A 15,441-nucleotide genomic window follows, 5' to 3' on the forward strand; every position below is an offset into this window, starting at 1 on the left:
TCATTATAAAATAAAGTCTGTCTTGATTATTGTGAGACTTAAAAGAGGCAGTAGATATAAAGTGATTGGCTCTACGCCCTGCAGATAATATTTGCTTTTTCTTTCCTTTCTCTTTTTTTCCTCTCTACTCCATCCTCTCCTAACCCCCAAATAAAGCATCAAAGACAAACCAAATTACTGGTCTGATTAGGAAGTCGGGAAATTTCAAATGCAGACTGAGATCACGAACATCTAGCTCTCAACCCTTGAAAAGTTTTATTTACCATTTGTGGCCTTGATTTTTTTCTTTTATAAGAAGAGTGAATTTCACTAGTCCATCTTTAAGGGGCTTTTCAGTTCTGATTTTCCTTGAACTCAGAAACCTGTCTCACAGAGAAGTTTGATTCTATTAACATATTAAGGTCATCCGCAATCAGAAATAAAATGGCTTCTGATTCCCTTTATAAAGAGGGATTCTAAATTACAAATGAAAATAAAACTTGACTTCTAAAAGAATTTATGTCAGTCTAATACGTAGGCCAATAATTGGTGACCGTATTCTTAAGCAACAGAAGATCTCTCCTTCTTCCCCATGGCACACATCCCCTCCCCCGGTGCCCGTGCATCCAACATCCCACACATCTAACCTGTACCCCCGGGGCGGCTTCCCATTCCCAGCACTGCAACCATGTACTTCAAAAGAAATCTAGGGCTTTTACACAGTATCACTAATTACAAATGGAACATTTGAAATGCGTAAGTCAATTGACACAATCTTACGTCAAAACTAACATTTGCTTGATTTTTTTTCTTTCACACCCTGAAATATATCCAAGCGGAGCTGAACAAAGAACTACCAAGATTGTACACAACAAAAATCTCTCTGCGTTTTCATAAATACTTAGTATATGACTGCCACCTGGTGGTCGGCTGTATTCTGGTATGAGCAAATAGCCAAGCAGCTAAACGGATGTGAGATGATTAAAAAACCACCGAACATTGTTCCTCTGCTGCTCACCAGTTAATTTAGGGAAATTTAAGAGCATACCCATCTTCTCAGATATTTCCCTCAGACAAATTTCTGAGGAGGACTACTGCATTTTATTTAATCCTGCAACTAACCCCCAGTGCTCCTGAACCACTTCACAAAACAAAAGGAGCATTTTCCATTAATTTTACATTCATTAGCAATCAAAAAAGACTCCCCCAGTCATCTGTTTTCACCTTCCAGTTTCATTCGAGTTAATCTCTATTTTTAGTTATGCATGAAAAAGCATTTAAAAGTGACAACCTTACAAAAAGTGCACATTATGTGAAAATCTGACTCAATTAGAACCAGTTACTAAATCCCAGCAATTTCCAACTGTCTCTCCTATCTTATCCTTAGAGAATTATATATAACATTAATTGGTGTTCTGTCACACAAAAAGACACCAGTGATGATTAATTGTATCCTCAGTGCTTTTGAGTTATTTCTTCACTGGACGGATTCAAATCACACCTCATTACCTTCCAGCAGGTACCCCTTTTGGCAACCCTCATGAAATATCCTACCTTCCTGAACTTCTCCATTTGCTTATAGAGGTCTGGATCAAGCTCCTGTGACACATCCTTCATCCATAGTAATGCCCCTCTGTATTCAGTCCGGCACTGTTCCATGCGGTTCACTGTCAGCCAAGTGTCCGAGATGGCCCGGTGCCGAAAAGTCTCCACTTCTTGATGAAATCGACACAAAGGATTTCGCAAGGCCAACCTAGACAAGAGGATAAAGCTATGATCTTGAAACTAAGCAGGCGAGCAGTTTGAATCCTTGCTAGTTTACCAACCTTAAACTCATGAGCCTAGAACAGGGCCTGGAACATAGATGATGCTGTAGAAATATCTGATGCATTATAAATCAAAATGCTGTGAACTGATGAGTCAACCAGAGATGACTGCCCATGTCCTGAACCCTTAGATGACTTTTACTTAACGGTACCACTGGGAAGTATCTCCATCAGAATCCCTGGGGATGGTCTCATACCTGGGCAAAGAGTATTTTTTTGAAGCTGATACCAGTACTGTTAATGGAGGAAGCTGGCATAACCATTTCCCATTTCTACCCTTCGCCACTCCCTGCCTTCTGCTCCTCTGAAGCCTGGCCCTCTGAGGAGGAGGGACATTCATGGCATTAGGGTCTTCCTGGCTAGGCTTTGGATTCCTCCCCAAAGGCCAGGGCATCTGCTGCTGGCTCCAACAGTCACCGAGAAGGAAGCATGAGCAGAAGCATTCAGCGATGGTCTAGGAAGGGGAAGAAGGGCATTTATGGATGCGCCACTGTGTCAGGAATTTTCAGATAGGTTATGTGATGGGATCCTTATAAAAATACAAAACTTAAGGATACTAAACCAGAAATGAATGTATATTATACAATGAAAGGGGTATAAAATAATTATATTAGCCATAATATACCATCATTTAATCATCAAAATAATGTTTGAGGCATATCCAATTTTGGATAAAATATTTACTTCAGGGGGCTAAAATGCTTTTTCCATCTTCCTGCCAAAAATGAGTCCTGTCAGAAGTATTACACTCTTAAAATTCAATGGTCTCCATGAAATTGTGCAGCATAGTTTCAAAAAATAAAAATGGGTGTTTATATTCCAATGTTAATGCAAACTTATTAAGCTAAAGGAACAATGGTGTTAATGAACTGAAGTCAGCTCTGGGAGGTTCCATCAATGTCTGCAATGTATATATGGTAAGATTACAGATGTGACAATAAGCTGCTTATGATAAAATCCCTTCTACTATTTTCTTAGTTTTCCTCTTGTTTACAAAGTACTGTTTTAAAATATTTTAGAGGTTTCTTTAACAACAGCTTGCTGTCATGATCCTACCTTTTGGTGTCACACACGTTGCTTTCAAAGACCTACTATTGTGCCATAAAGTCAGCTTGTGTTCTGTCACCACTGGATTAAATTAACACTCACCTTTCATCAAACTGAATGAGCAGCTGTAGAAATGACTACCAAATAAATCAATAACACAAATGCAATGTGAAGATTTGTAAAATTGAAGACTTCTACTTAAAGAGAGAGGGAGTCCTTGATTGTCCCCCTAAGGAACCCGCTCATTTCTGGGCTCCTTTCTCGCTTCCCTTGGTCTTTGCTGATTTTCCTAAACTGGCTGGAAGGAAGTCTTGTGAATAAAATATTTTCAATGTCTTTGACTGTAATAAAGTTTGACAGAAACTTTTAAAGATGGAATGACATGATAATAGATGTTAAGAGCTTGAAGAAAAGAAAAAGGCATATAAAATCACCTCATTTTTTTCTGTAACTCACTTCATATAAAATCAGAAAGGTGAAAAACCTGTTCACTTATGGTATCTGGGACTGTGGCTAGACCAAGGAAAAACTTAGTAACTGAGAATGTCAAGCATCAGAGGAAGATTGGCTCTTATTATTCATTCTTGAGTATCACCCAAAGGGAATAATTAATGAAGTGCCTAACAGTCTACTCTAAAGACATTCATCCTTTAGTAGGAAAAGGGGGAAGCAACCCAAGTAGTGGATACTTGGGCTCATGTTAAATGTATCATGGCATGCCCAGATAATGTAACACTATACTGTGGTGGTTTAAAAAAAGCTATATGTGGACATCAGATTTTAGGGTTATTATATAAAAAATTTATTTGCTAAATGTAAACAAAACTCTACAGAAACTGTAGGATATGATGCTGTTTCTATCAAAAATAGACTCTGGCATTTCCCAAATGATGGCCCTTCAAGGTTTGAGAATTCATCTTTGTGAGAGCTTTATGTCATGTTATCCTCCTACGTTCACGCTCAGGAGGACCAGTTTGGATGTCATGTGCCTGGTGAGCAGCTGAGAACAATGAAACCAGAGCTGTCTTGCAGGAGGCCACCTTCCAAATTCTAAAGCTGTCCAAGCTGCATTAAATCATGGATATAGTGCAGTTTGCTGTTTTACAGTAATGATGCTTTCAAGTATTATTTGCATTGGATTATTTATTTCTTTTTACTGTTTCTGTGTGTCTCTAAGATTATTATATACAAAGTCAAGGTACCCTATGTGTCCTTTATGAGGTCGTTTGGTACACAGCTCTGCAAGGGTATATAACTGGATCACCATGTTATAAACTAATTGTGCGATCAGTGCTGGTAACTCTTGCAGCAACTATGTCCACGGATTTGGCTTTGCTTCCCAGGGATGGGTGGAAGTTTTGGCAGACAAGTAGGTAAGATAATTTTTCTCACTGAAATCAGTGATAATTATGTTTAACATGAGAATTTACTCTATGAAAGTTTTTCAAGACCCAATGATCCTTGTAAGGCTGGGGAAAGTGTATATGCATAGAGGATATCTCTATGCATATACACATGAAAGGTCCTCTCTTTCAAGGGGTTAAGAGTGGGTCATCTCTCCTAGTAACATTTTAGCTGTTTCTAACTTTCTTTTGATTGGTCTCTGTTTTTAAAATTTTGTCTAGCAAGCGTATGTATTATTTTTTTTCAGAGAAAAAACAACTTTAAATAAGATTAAAATGTGTAATTCAATATTACAGACATTTTCCTTGAAAAACAGGGGTGCAGAACTATTGAGAAAGTCTCATTCAACTATGAAAGCTGGCATTGCCACAAAGTCAGAGTCTGAATGTTATTAGGAAGAACCAAAATGCCTAGGAGTGGCACCACTGAAAAACTGACACATTGGTCTCTTTTTCCTTAATTTTCATAGGAACACCTATGTAATAGGCCAGTGGCCTACACTTGGCCCGCAGGGTGAGAAAGCAGTAAGGTAAAGCTAATTAACAGGGGAAGAAAATGTTGGACAATATGAGTAAGTGAAATTTTTATAGCCTGCATATTTTTGGAAACTACCTACAAGCCTTATTTAGGTATAATCCTACCTAACATTAGTGAGTAACATTTTGGAGGCTTGTCACTTAGCGGAGGAGGACAGAAGAAATGTCACTTTGCTCAGGCACAAAATGCAGGAGCTCCAGCTTATTCTACAGGACCATAAAAATCCGTCATGGTAGTGTTAAAAGAATGTCACTAATCTGCCACAGTTTTCTCTGCACCAGAGCTTCCTGAACTTGAATGTGCATGGAAACCCACTGGAGAGCTCATTAAAATGCAGGTTTGGATTAAGCAGTTCTGGGGTGGGGCCTGGACTCTGCATTTCTCAGAAATTTCCAGATGATGCTGACATTGCTGTCCAGGGCCAGAGAAGAACAGTTCAGGGCATCATGAACACCACCTCTCTAAAGTTAACTGGCCCATGGACGGCAGAGAGGGAGTCCTTCCACCTGGTCTCATAAGGCCCCTGCTTTCATCAGCTGCTGTAAGGGGACAGACAGGCTGCTGTGAGCATATCTGAAGGTCAAATACAAGCAAAGGACAACACTCACAGTAACTGGCATACAAAATGCCTCCTATAGACCAGGGAGATATGAAAAAAAAAAGAGAAATTAATACGGAGGAAAAAAATTATACATGTGTCTTCATCAGAGGGCTAAACACAAACAGACTAACACCTGAGAACAGAGCGCCTTGGTCTCAGGCAAGAGCCTTCTAAGGAATGCTGGAGAGTCCCCTTCATGAGTGAGTGGGCCCCAGATTCTCCGAAGATCCCCCAAATAGACACCCAGTGAAGCCCACACACCTTTGCTGGGAAGAAAAGCAGAGGGCCTTTCCCGCGGCTTGCATCATCTTCCCTGCTCTGGTTTTATCTTGGAAGCCTTGGGATCGGAGGAATTTTCCCAGTTCGTTTTCTTCTTGAGACAAGACTGAGGAAGAAAAGGCCCAAAGGAGCCGTGAACAACAAGCATCTTTATTAGAGAGATGGGAGAGACAAGCCACAAGGTCCCCTCTCTCCTGGAGGCACAGGCAAGACGGGACTGAATCCAAGTGGCAAGCGACAAGGTGAGCGTCTCCCCACACCCCACATTAACTTCCATGCTGTTCTTCCATTTACAAAGATGGGAGACCAAATTCACTTGAGTACATCTGTCAGGGCATTTGATGTCCTGTAATCAGAACCAGAAAATGACCTCTGTGCTGAAAAGCAAGCCAACAATGTGCGGCTTCCAAATGAAATTAAAAAGTTAGCTTTGGCAAGTAGGACTGTGGGAATCTTGTAACTGCCTGTAATGTAGGGTCAGGTTCCTCCTATTATTCTCACTGACTTTTTGATCTCTTCTTTCTGAGTTACCTTCTACTTGACTGTAAAGCAATTCAAATATCTTATGCCTGACAGGGTTTTGGTGGGAGGTGGGGGTGGGGGTGGGGATTGAGAGTGGGTAAGTAACTGGGTTGGTGACTTAGATTTTCTAAAATGCAGAGCTGAAACCAAATCTGAATTGGTTATGCCTAATCTTGGCCTTATTTTTAAAGACAACCTCAGATGGCACTCACAGTGAGATGGTGACTGTACAAGCTGTCTGCAGACTGATTTGGCAGTTAACATAAAAACCCTAGGACTATATGCATCTTTTGATGTTGCACTTCTATTGCAGTGCATCCTAAGGAAGTAGTAAAATGGGCACAAAGATGTATACACAAAGATAATCATTTATAATAGCAAAACACTCTCTTGCTCTCTGCTGGGGAAAGATTTAATAAAATAGATGATGATCTACATGATGGAATAGTGGGCTGTTATACAGCGACAGATCCCAAATACACATTCACCAACAGCTGAGCAAAGAGCAACACTGCTTCGTAGAGTGCTTTTTTTGTCTAAACATAGCACTTCGGATGGATGTAGCTTGACTACTACTCTTATTTCACATTTCTTTATTGATGCATTTACACAGCATGTGCTCTAAAAATGCTTTCTAAATGCTACTGGGATGCCTGTGCATTTTCATAAACAACCCAGAATTCTTTCAGAAGGCATCCTGTTCCCCACAACTTCTCCAACAGAAGCTGCAGAATGTTAGCCAGGAACCACGCATCCAAAGAAGAAGGTTCAGCTTGCTAACTTGTGACTGCAGCTCATGCCAGACATTTCAGTGCAAGATGCGTTTAGAAGCCAGTCTTCTTGAGAGGTAAATGACTACCCTCCTTCCTCTTCTATCCAGTTCAACTGGTCAGTCTTGCTGAAAGGCTACTTTCCCTGTGAGGTAGTCGATCCCTGTTTCTCTATGACAGCAGCGCCTTCCCAGCATCTGAAATTACAGAGTTAATGGCTGCATACGTGTCTATCTGTCCCATAAGACTCTCAGATTTCTCAGGACAGGGACCTCATCCAAACTTTGGCTTCCCAAGGCTAAGCATAAAGGTTTATTCAGGGTACTAATTAAATACATATAAAATTGAACCAACTATCCTTTTTGCCTTGTTATCCCTGCACACTTAATTTTACGTTAAATGCTTACTTGATATTTATGCCGTGAGTCTATGTAGTTTTAAAAAAATTCCTAAAAGTTTTGTTTTTTTAGTACTTCCCATTCTTTCTCCTCTGCACTTACTAATATGGGACTTCACTCAACATGATTCTCATTATGGAGAGAAATTTCACATATAATAGCATGAAGGTACTCTCACCTTTTTTTACCTTGAAGCCTCAAGTCACATACAAATGAACACATTTAACTTAGGGCTAGAAAGACACCAATTTGTGGTGCCTGAATAATAATGTGCTTGGTGAAATGCACTCTTCCCTAATTAAACCTAAGTAGGCTGAAGTATTTGAAAACTCAGTTTTGGTTATTTTACCCGCTTGAGGAGTAAGCTTGGGGTGATAAACTGATTTCACATTAAAAGCTGGATGTGGAGTAATTGGCAGTGCTGCTCAGAAGGTAGTGGAAAAAGTTTGAACCATATCAGGCTCCAGGCTGGATTACTTAGTGATGACTGTCATTTTCCAAGTATGAACATTCATTCCTTAATTACAGTGACAAAATTGAAACACTGAAATTAATTGATAGAAGTCTAAAATTCAAATGCAATACAGGTGTCAGATAACCCAACAGTTTCTACTTAAAACATTTCACTTACCTGGGACTCAAGAATTCAAAGATAAATAAAAACCTTTTCATATTTAATTGCTGATTAGCTTTTCAGATGTGCTCTAAAAAAGCAACTCAAGAACTATGCAACCAATTAGCCTGGCAGCATTAATTCACTGAGCACAGATTTGTGGATGATCTAATACATACTGGGCATTGTTCTTGTTGCTGGGAATATAGAGATGGACAAGACACATCAGGGTCCTGCTTTTACAGAGCTTGTGTTCAAGCAGCAGCAGACGGAAAATGAAAAAGCATGTAATCATGAACTCAAAACACAAAAAGAAAAGTACCAGATAGAGCAACAAAGGAGGGGGACGAAGAGACTGATGAGCAGCTGCTAAAGCTGGGTGGTTAGGGGAGGCACCTCAGACAGGTGACCATTCAGCTGGGCTCGGAATGACAAGAAACACAAATGGAGGTGATTAGGGCAGGGACATTCCAGATACAGGAAACAGTGAGTGAGAAGGCCTCCGGTCACATGGCTGGTAAGGAGGTGAGCTGGGCCAGCTCCCGTAGGAACTCAGACACCTTGGTCTATGGGAATTTGGATCTTACTTTGAGTGCTATTGGAGGATTTTAGCAGAGGAACAATATGATCCAATGTGCATTTCCCCAAACTTCATATTTTGCAATAATTTTAGGCTTATAGAAAACCTACAAATAGAATCCCGAGTTCCTCCATACTTCCTTAATTTCCCCTAGTGTTAACATCTTACATAACCATGGTACAATTACCAAAAGTAGGAAATGAACACTGGCACATTACTATTAACTAAACCATGACCTTATTTGAATTTTACTAGTTTTTCCATTAATGTCCTTTCTCTGTTCCAGGATCTGACATTGCACTGAGCTGTCTCCTTCTATCTGGGATGGTCCCTTTCTTGTCTGTCTTGTCTTTCATGCCTGGACAACTTTTAAGAATACTGGTCAGATATTTTGCAGAATGTCCCTCAATTTGGGTTTGTCTGATTTCTCACAATTTGATGGGGTTACAGACTTTTGGGAAGGACACCCCAGAGGTGAAGCACCCTTCTCAGTCCCTGGTATCAGGGCTACACAAAACCAACACACATTACCACTGGGGATGGTAATCCCCGTGACCTGGTTCAGGTGGAGTCTGCTGGGTTTCTCCACTGTAAAATTATGACTTTTTTTCCTTTTTTTATTGAGGTATCATTGATATACAATGATTTTTTTCCTCCTGTAATTATTAAAAATCTTGGGGGGAAATATACAAGACTATGTAAATTTCTAGTTTCTCCTCAAACTTTTGCTCACTTTCAGTGATTGTCATAATGCTTACCTTGATGTTTGCTTAACGGTGACTTTGTGGTTCCCTTATTCTCCTATATTTATTAATTGGAACTATTGTATAAGGAAGAGCTGTCTCCTCTCCCCCATTTGTTTATTTCCATGTAGCCTTAATGGATATTTATTTTACTTTATGGGTTATAATCAAATACTATCATAATTTATTTTGTTGCTCAAATTGTCCCAGCTTCGATCATTGGGAGAGCCTCTGACTACAGTGTAAACAATGGGCTGGAGGAGGTAAAAGTGGAGATGGGGTCATCAGTTAGGAAGCTGATTAGAGATCAGGTAAGAGTGATGGTGGTGACACAAACTACAGTGGTAGTAGAGAAAGGAGAATCTGAGAGCTATGTTCAGGTGACAAAATGGACCATCATTTAAGACAGACTGGATGTGGGATATCTGTTATATGTCCTGACTTCCTCTTAACTCAAGACTATGAAGTCATAGCTCTGGAGAAGTCCTAGCTCAAACACTTAGTAAATAGTAACATAGGTAATTCACATAATTCTGCTTCTAAATCCTAGGATTTTGTACTTAAAATAGTCTAAATAAAAGATTACTAATGAAGAAGAAGTAATAATTTAACATTTGTGATTATTGCAAAGGGGTTTGGCAGCAGTCAGAAACAGAAAAACTTCTTTTTCTAGTCTCAGAAATACAGAAGTTATACTATTGAATCACGTACAAATGGAAATTTAAAAACACGCTAACACACAATATCATTTAACATTTCAGAGGTAACTTTGTTGGTAATGATTTCAAGACAGGATGACCATAAGAAAATTTTGTTCCCTAATAACCCAAAAACCAACATAGAAATGTTCATGACGTGCTGTCAACAAAATACAGTCAATTAATTAACTAGATTTCTCCATTTGGTTATTTAAGAGAAACAAAACCGGATATAAGACAGCCAGGGCAATCAAATCAAAACAACCCAAAAGTTAAAAATCCCACTATATAAAACTGAGAAAAACTTCACAAAACCATACAAAATTCTTGTTGTGGTATCTGCACTGGAGACAAACAGCCTATATAAGGGATTTCTGATAAAATTATTAGAGACCTTTCTGCCTATCCCAATTAAAGAGCAAAGACAGACATTCCCAAAATAGTAGTTTCCTTGTCTTACTTCCTAAACATACGAAATAATATAATAAGGCAAAATACCCTACTTCTTACTATCTATCTGGTCAATATGTATACTTATGGCATACTTACAACATATTCTCTTTTGATAGAGTACAATTGCCTTAGACAAGTCCAAACAGGTTCTCTGAATCGAGTGAAATAGCTATAATGAAAATATAAACAAATGCTAAATAAAACAGTGTAATGAAAAATTACATTAAATAAAACCACAGTATTTGATTTCCCCATTAAAAACAAGATCAAATACCTATTTGTGCTTGATATTATATGATGTACTATACAGAAATAGTGACCAAAGCCTTTAAATATGTTATTATTCTGTATTTATTGGAATCTGCCATCTCTATGACAAAAATTAAGGTCTGCAGAGCAATGATTTCCTCCAGATTATTGAAATAATAGTTGAAAACCAGAAATCCTAAATGGAGGGCCCAATTAGAGGACTTGGTAAACCAGAGACCCAATATTCATTCATAATCTAATTTATTTCATTTACCACTTGCTTTCTCTCTTTTTTTTAATGGGGGATCTGTCAATTAAACATCATAGTTACAACACACATTAGCTCATTTTATGATCCTAATGTATTTTGTGGCATGCTTAAATAACCCTTCAAAAAGCAAACAAAAATCAATCAGCTGAATGTTCTTTTTAGAAGACATCTGGTAAAATGGAGTTTAGCTGGTAACCCCTATCACTCCTTCTTTTCCCAATTATTTCAGAAAATATACAGAGGAGAAACTTAATGTCATGCCAAGGCCATAACAGAGAAAAGTAAGGGAAAAGCAGGGGGGCTCTACTGGGAAGAATCTAACTAGATTTTAATTTATGGTAATCCCAATCTTCACTTCAGAAACTGAGAAAAGCTCAAAACAAGAAAAAACAGGTATTTCACACTGTCTCCATTCTCTGTCCACTGCCTCAGAGACCAGGACTAGTATCAATTTGAAAACCGGGTAGACAAACATTCTGCCTCTGATGAGCCACCCAGTGAGACAGGGCAAGGCTTTCCCTCTCTCTCTGCCTGTTCTCTGGCCCTGGTGATGTAGCAGTTAATGTCCTGGTATTAGAGAGCACTTCACTTTTGAGTCAAAACAGATGATTGGCTCCATAATAAACAGGGCCAAATTTATATAAGAAAAATGAATGCACATATATATACTTAAAAGTTTGGAAACCCTACCCAGGAATGCTCAATATGACAACATGTGATCATGAAGAATATAAATTTTACTAAATCTCATTTCATCACACTGCATCCTCTATCTGTTTAGTAAAGAAAAAATAAATTTACTATAAAATAAAACAGAAAATAATCAGTCTGACTCTGTTCCTTAACAAATGCTTGCTATCAGTATTCTGAGTCACAAAACACCAACACATACGAATTCCTGACTGTAAAAGCAAGGAAATCTAAAAGTGTCTCAGGAGCTGTTCTGTTACTCATTTTTTAAAAACTGAGGTATAAATTAAATGTAATAAAATGTACACATCTGGAGTATTCAGTTCTGTGAGTCTGACAATTATATATACTCGTGCAACCACACTCAAATGAGAAACATTTTTACTAACTAGTCGGTTTGCTCTGCTGTCATCACATGTTAGTTTTTTTTGTTCTTATACTTAAGAGCCATTTTTGAGAAAATGATTTCATTAACAAGCAGTTTCAGCAAATATTTAAACTGAGTGCAACATTTCTATATTAACTTCCCAACAGACTGCAATAGCATCTGACTATTATAGCATGGTGCACAAGCTTTCTGTGCCAGTGGAACAAAGGTTCTTGTTTTATAAGCTGGCCTTTTATGGATAACCTAGTGTAAGTACACATTAAAATGGTTTGTACATCCCTCACAAAGGTTTCATTGATGGGATGCATTCTCTCTGTAAATACCAACATCAGTATTAATATTTCTGCAACAGAAACCTTTATCATGTGAAAGATTATTAGTCACAGCTAAGTACTTTGGACACTGTGTGCCCAGAACAACAGCTATTTTGATTAAAGTACAATTGGTTCAGTAAAAACTCTGCTACAAGAGCCTCAATATAAATATAAAATTACTGTATTGTATTTAATGTACTAATAATGAGCACGTTAATTTCCTTTTTGAATAATGCTTGCGTTTCCTAGGTGGCTAAGGAGGAAAAAACAAAGCTATAAAATGTGAAAAGCATATGCAACTTATAATCACTGGAACCCTATTTAGAACACTAACATCAGGATGGATGCTTCCTGGTTCTACCACTCTCCACTGCAGCAATCTCCATTAGCACATTCCTGTCAAACCCAGCTTCTGTCTGAACAACTCCAATGACAGGGGAATGGGTTGGGAACTAACATTAACTGCACAGACATGCCCACTTACTACTTCTTGAATCTGTTCTGTGTATCTGGCTGAGGATACAATGGTGGGTGAGGCTGACATGGAATTTGCCGTCCTGGTGGAGGGAAGGCAGGCAAACAAATGAACACTTGAGATAATTCCATGCGAGATGAGTAGTATGAAGAGTGGCTCTAGGTCTGGTTTTATCCTCAGATGCATAGAATGAATTGCCCCTCTTCCACATGACAGATCTTCCTGTACAATTGATGATGAACATACTTCTCCCTAAGCTTCTCTGTTCTAGTATAACCATGGTTTCCACCATCCAGGCCACCCTTTCTTGGAAAGTTTTTTGAAAACTTGGGCCTTTTATTTTCATTCCATTAAATGTTCACTCATTAACTTTAGCTTACATATTAAATTTAGAGATCTATATGAATCCTTATCAGATCATGTAACATTTTCCTCTCAGTGCCTTATTATTCACCCAATGTGGCAAGTATGCTTTTTAAATTTTAATCTAAACTATTGGCAAAATGTCCAACAAGACAGGGAATTAGAGAGCTTTTTCCCAGTTACATTAGCATTTGAGGATCAACCAGGTAGGAAGTTAGCTTACTGCATCATTAACTAGTCTGACTAAATATCTGCTCAATTTACTCATTCTAGAGTTTTCCAGGGTTCATTACTTAACCGATTACACTCCACTTTCCAGGATCTTTTGCTGTCACCCTTTTGCTTTTTTAAATGAAACATTTGCCTGATGCTAGTGTGGATATCACTAGTGGTGGCTCTTGGATTACATTATTTTTCGACACATATGCATTGAAAATTTACTATATGCCATGAATTCCAGTAAGTGCTTGAAAAATAAGTTAACTGAGGCATACTGGTGGTTGCCTGACAATTTGTAGGTTTTCAAAAAAAAATGCTGGGATTGAATTGATCTGACCCTAGATTTTCCTCATAAACTAGTTGACTGCAATGTATTTGCAAGTAGAAAGCACACCTACACTTGCCCAGGTGGGTGCACTCTAGGACCATGAGCCTTGCAAGGTGGCTGTGCTGGGACTGAGAGCATTGAAGTGCTCACCTCCAGCTTGGCATCCAGGTCTGCATCAGAGGCGACGACATGCTCATCTTCCTTCTTCCCTGTGGCTTTAATAAAGGCTTGCTTTGTTTCCCAATATTTCTGCTGCATCTTATTTACAACTGACTTATCTTGAGCATACCGATCCTGTAAGTCCCAAGGATAACTGCTAAAAAAACATTTGAAGAGCTATTTTATCCTTGACTTCCATACAGATTCAGTTATTTTAGTGCAAATGAAATTATCCAAACATTATATTATCCATTTACAATATTAATAAGTATACACATACTTTCTTGTATAGTCATTATACCAAAAATGTTAATCAGTGTTAACTTACTCCAAAACCTTACAAGTTAGTGAGGAAATTAAGCAACTTTTGCAGGAAATCAAGAAACTAAACCTTGAAGAGAGTTTAGTTATCAACAGGTTGGACACACCCCTTTTAGAAGGGGAGCAAGTGAGGCCAGGCCAGCTCAGGGACTGGCTCCCACCCCCTAGTGAGTCAGAGATAAAATTGGACATGAGCATTCTCTCCACTCCAGCATTATAGCCAACAGTGAAGCAATGTCAGAAAAGCAGAGATAAGTAAGGGGCTGAAAATAGCATGCTGAAAATCTGTCACGGACAGATCTGCAACAGGTAAACTCAGAATCAGCAAGTAGAATGGTGGTTACCAGGGGCTGGGTGCAGTGAGGGGGAAACTGCTCATCAAACAACATAGGCAAGGTGAATAATTCCAGAGATCTGCTGTACAACACTGTACCTATAGTTAACAGTATTGTGTTGTACACTCAAAAGTGTGTTAAGAGGGTAGCTCTCATGTTAAATAGTCTTGGCACGGTCAAACAGAGTTTTAAAAAATTAAAACATTCTTTTTAATGTTACAGATTTCTGATACTAAAACTTTAAATTCTTAAACACAAATGCTTAAAATACAGATAGGGAGCCAATCTTCAGGGAGAATAAACATAGTGAAGACTGAACCCAAAAGTATGTAAAGAAGAAGGAAAAAGAAATTGGAGATGAAATGGAATTCTGTAAAAGTAGTCAGAGTGCCTGAAATGTTGATTAAAATGTTTGCTGTTGGCGCTCCACCCCTCCTCATACTGGCCACACCCTCCTCCTGTCTGGAGGTCCTGCTCCAAAGGCCCCCACAGGCCCCTCGAGGTCTCCCCTTCACAGACATGTACCTTCTTCCCCGTTGGCTCTCACACTCCCAGTGTGCCAGGTCTGCGTTCCTAAAACACAACTTGCTGAATATCAAAATATCTGTATCTCAAAATGTGATGATTTATACTCCACTTCCAGATAACATTTACAATTTTCAATTCATACATTTACTGTTAGAAAGTTAGAATGGGTTTCTAATGACCTCAGCAATGGTTATTATTAGAGACAGAAGTAGGATTTGGAGGATTTTCATAGTTCAGACATTACTTAAAAGTTTTAGAGGGAAGGGGCGGAAGATGGCGGCGTGAGTAGAGCAGCGGAAATCTCCTCCCAAAACAACATATATCTATGAAAATATAACAAAGACAACCCTT

The 15,441-nt window shown here is 38.7% G+C and overlaps 1 protein-coding gene across 7 annotated transcripts in view; it reads right to left on the minus strand.

Moving 5' to 3' along the window:
- The window catches only part of ICA1 (islet cell autoantigen 1), a 128,197-nt gene that overhangs the window by 85,627 nt on the left and 27,129 nt on the right, over window positions 1-15,441 (minus strand). For 6 of the 7 annotated variants that reach the window (XM_036894434.2, XM_036894436.2, XM_036894433.2 and 3 more), the window contains exons 3-6: window positions 13,898-14,063; window positions 10,547-10,619; window positions 5,656-5,779; window positions 1,534-1,732 (exon numbers count right to left, since the gene is read on the minus strand). In XM_036894434.2, the coding sequence (XP_036750329.2) occupies window positions 1,534-1,732; window positions 5,656-5,779; window positions 10,547-10,619; window positions 13,898-14,063 (562 nt within the window). The remainder of the gene's footprint in view (window positions 1-1,533; window positions 1,733-5,655; window positions 5,780-10,546; window positions 10,620-13,897; window positions 14,064-15,441) is intronic. The other variant, XM_036894435.2, reaches the window with a different exon arrangement.

This window comes from Manis pentadactyla, chromosome 7, assembly GCF_030020395.1.
Source record: "Manis pentadactyla isolate mManPen7 chromosome 7, mManPen7.hap1, whole genome shotgun sequence".
Lineage (NCBI taxonomy): Eukaryota > Metazoa > Chordata > Mammalia > Pholidota > Manidae > Manis > Manis pentadactyla.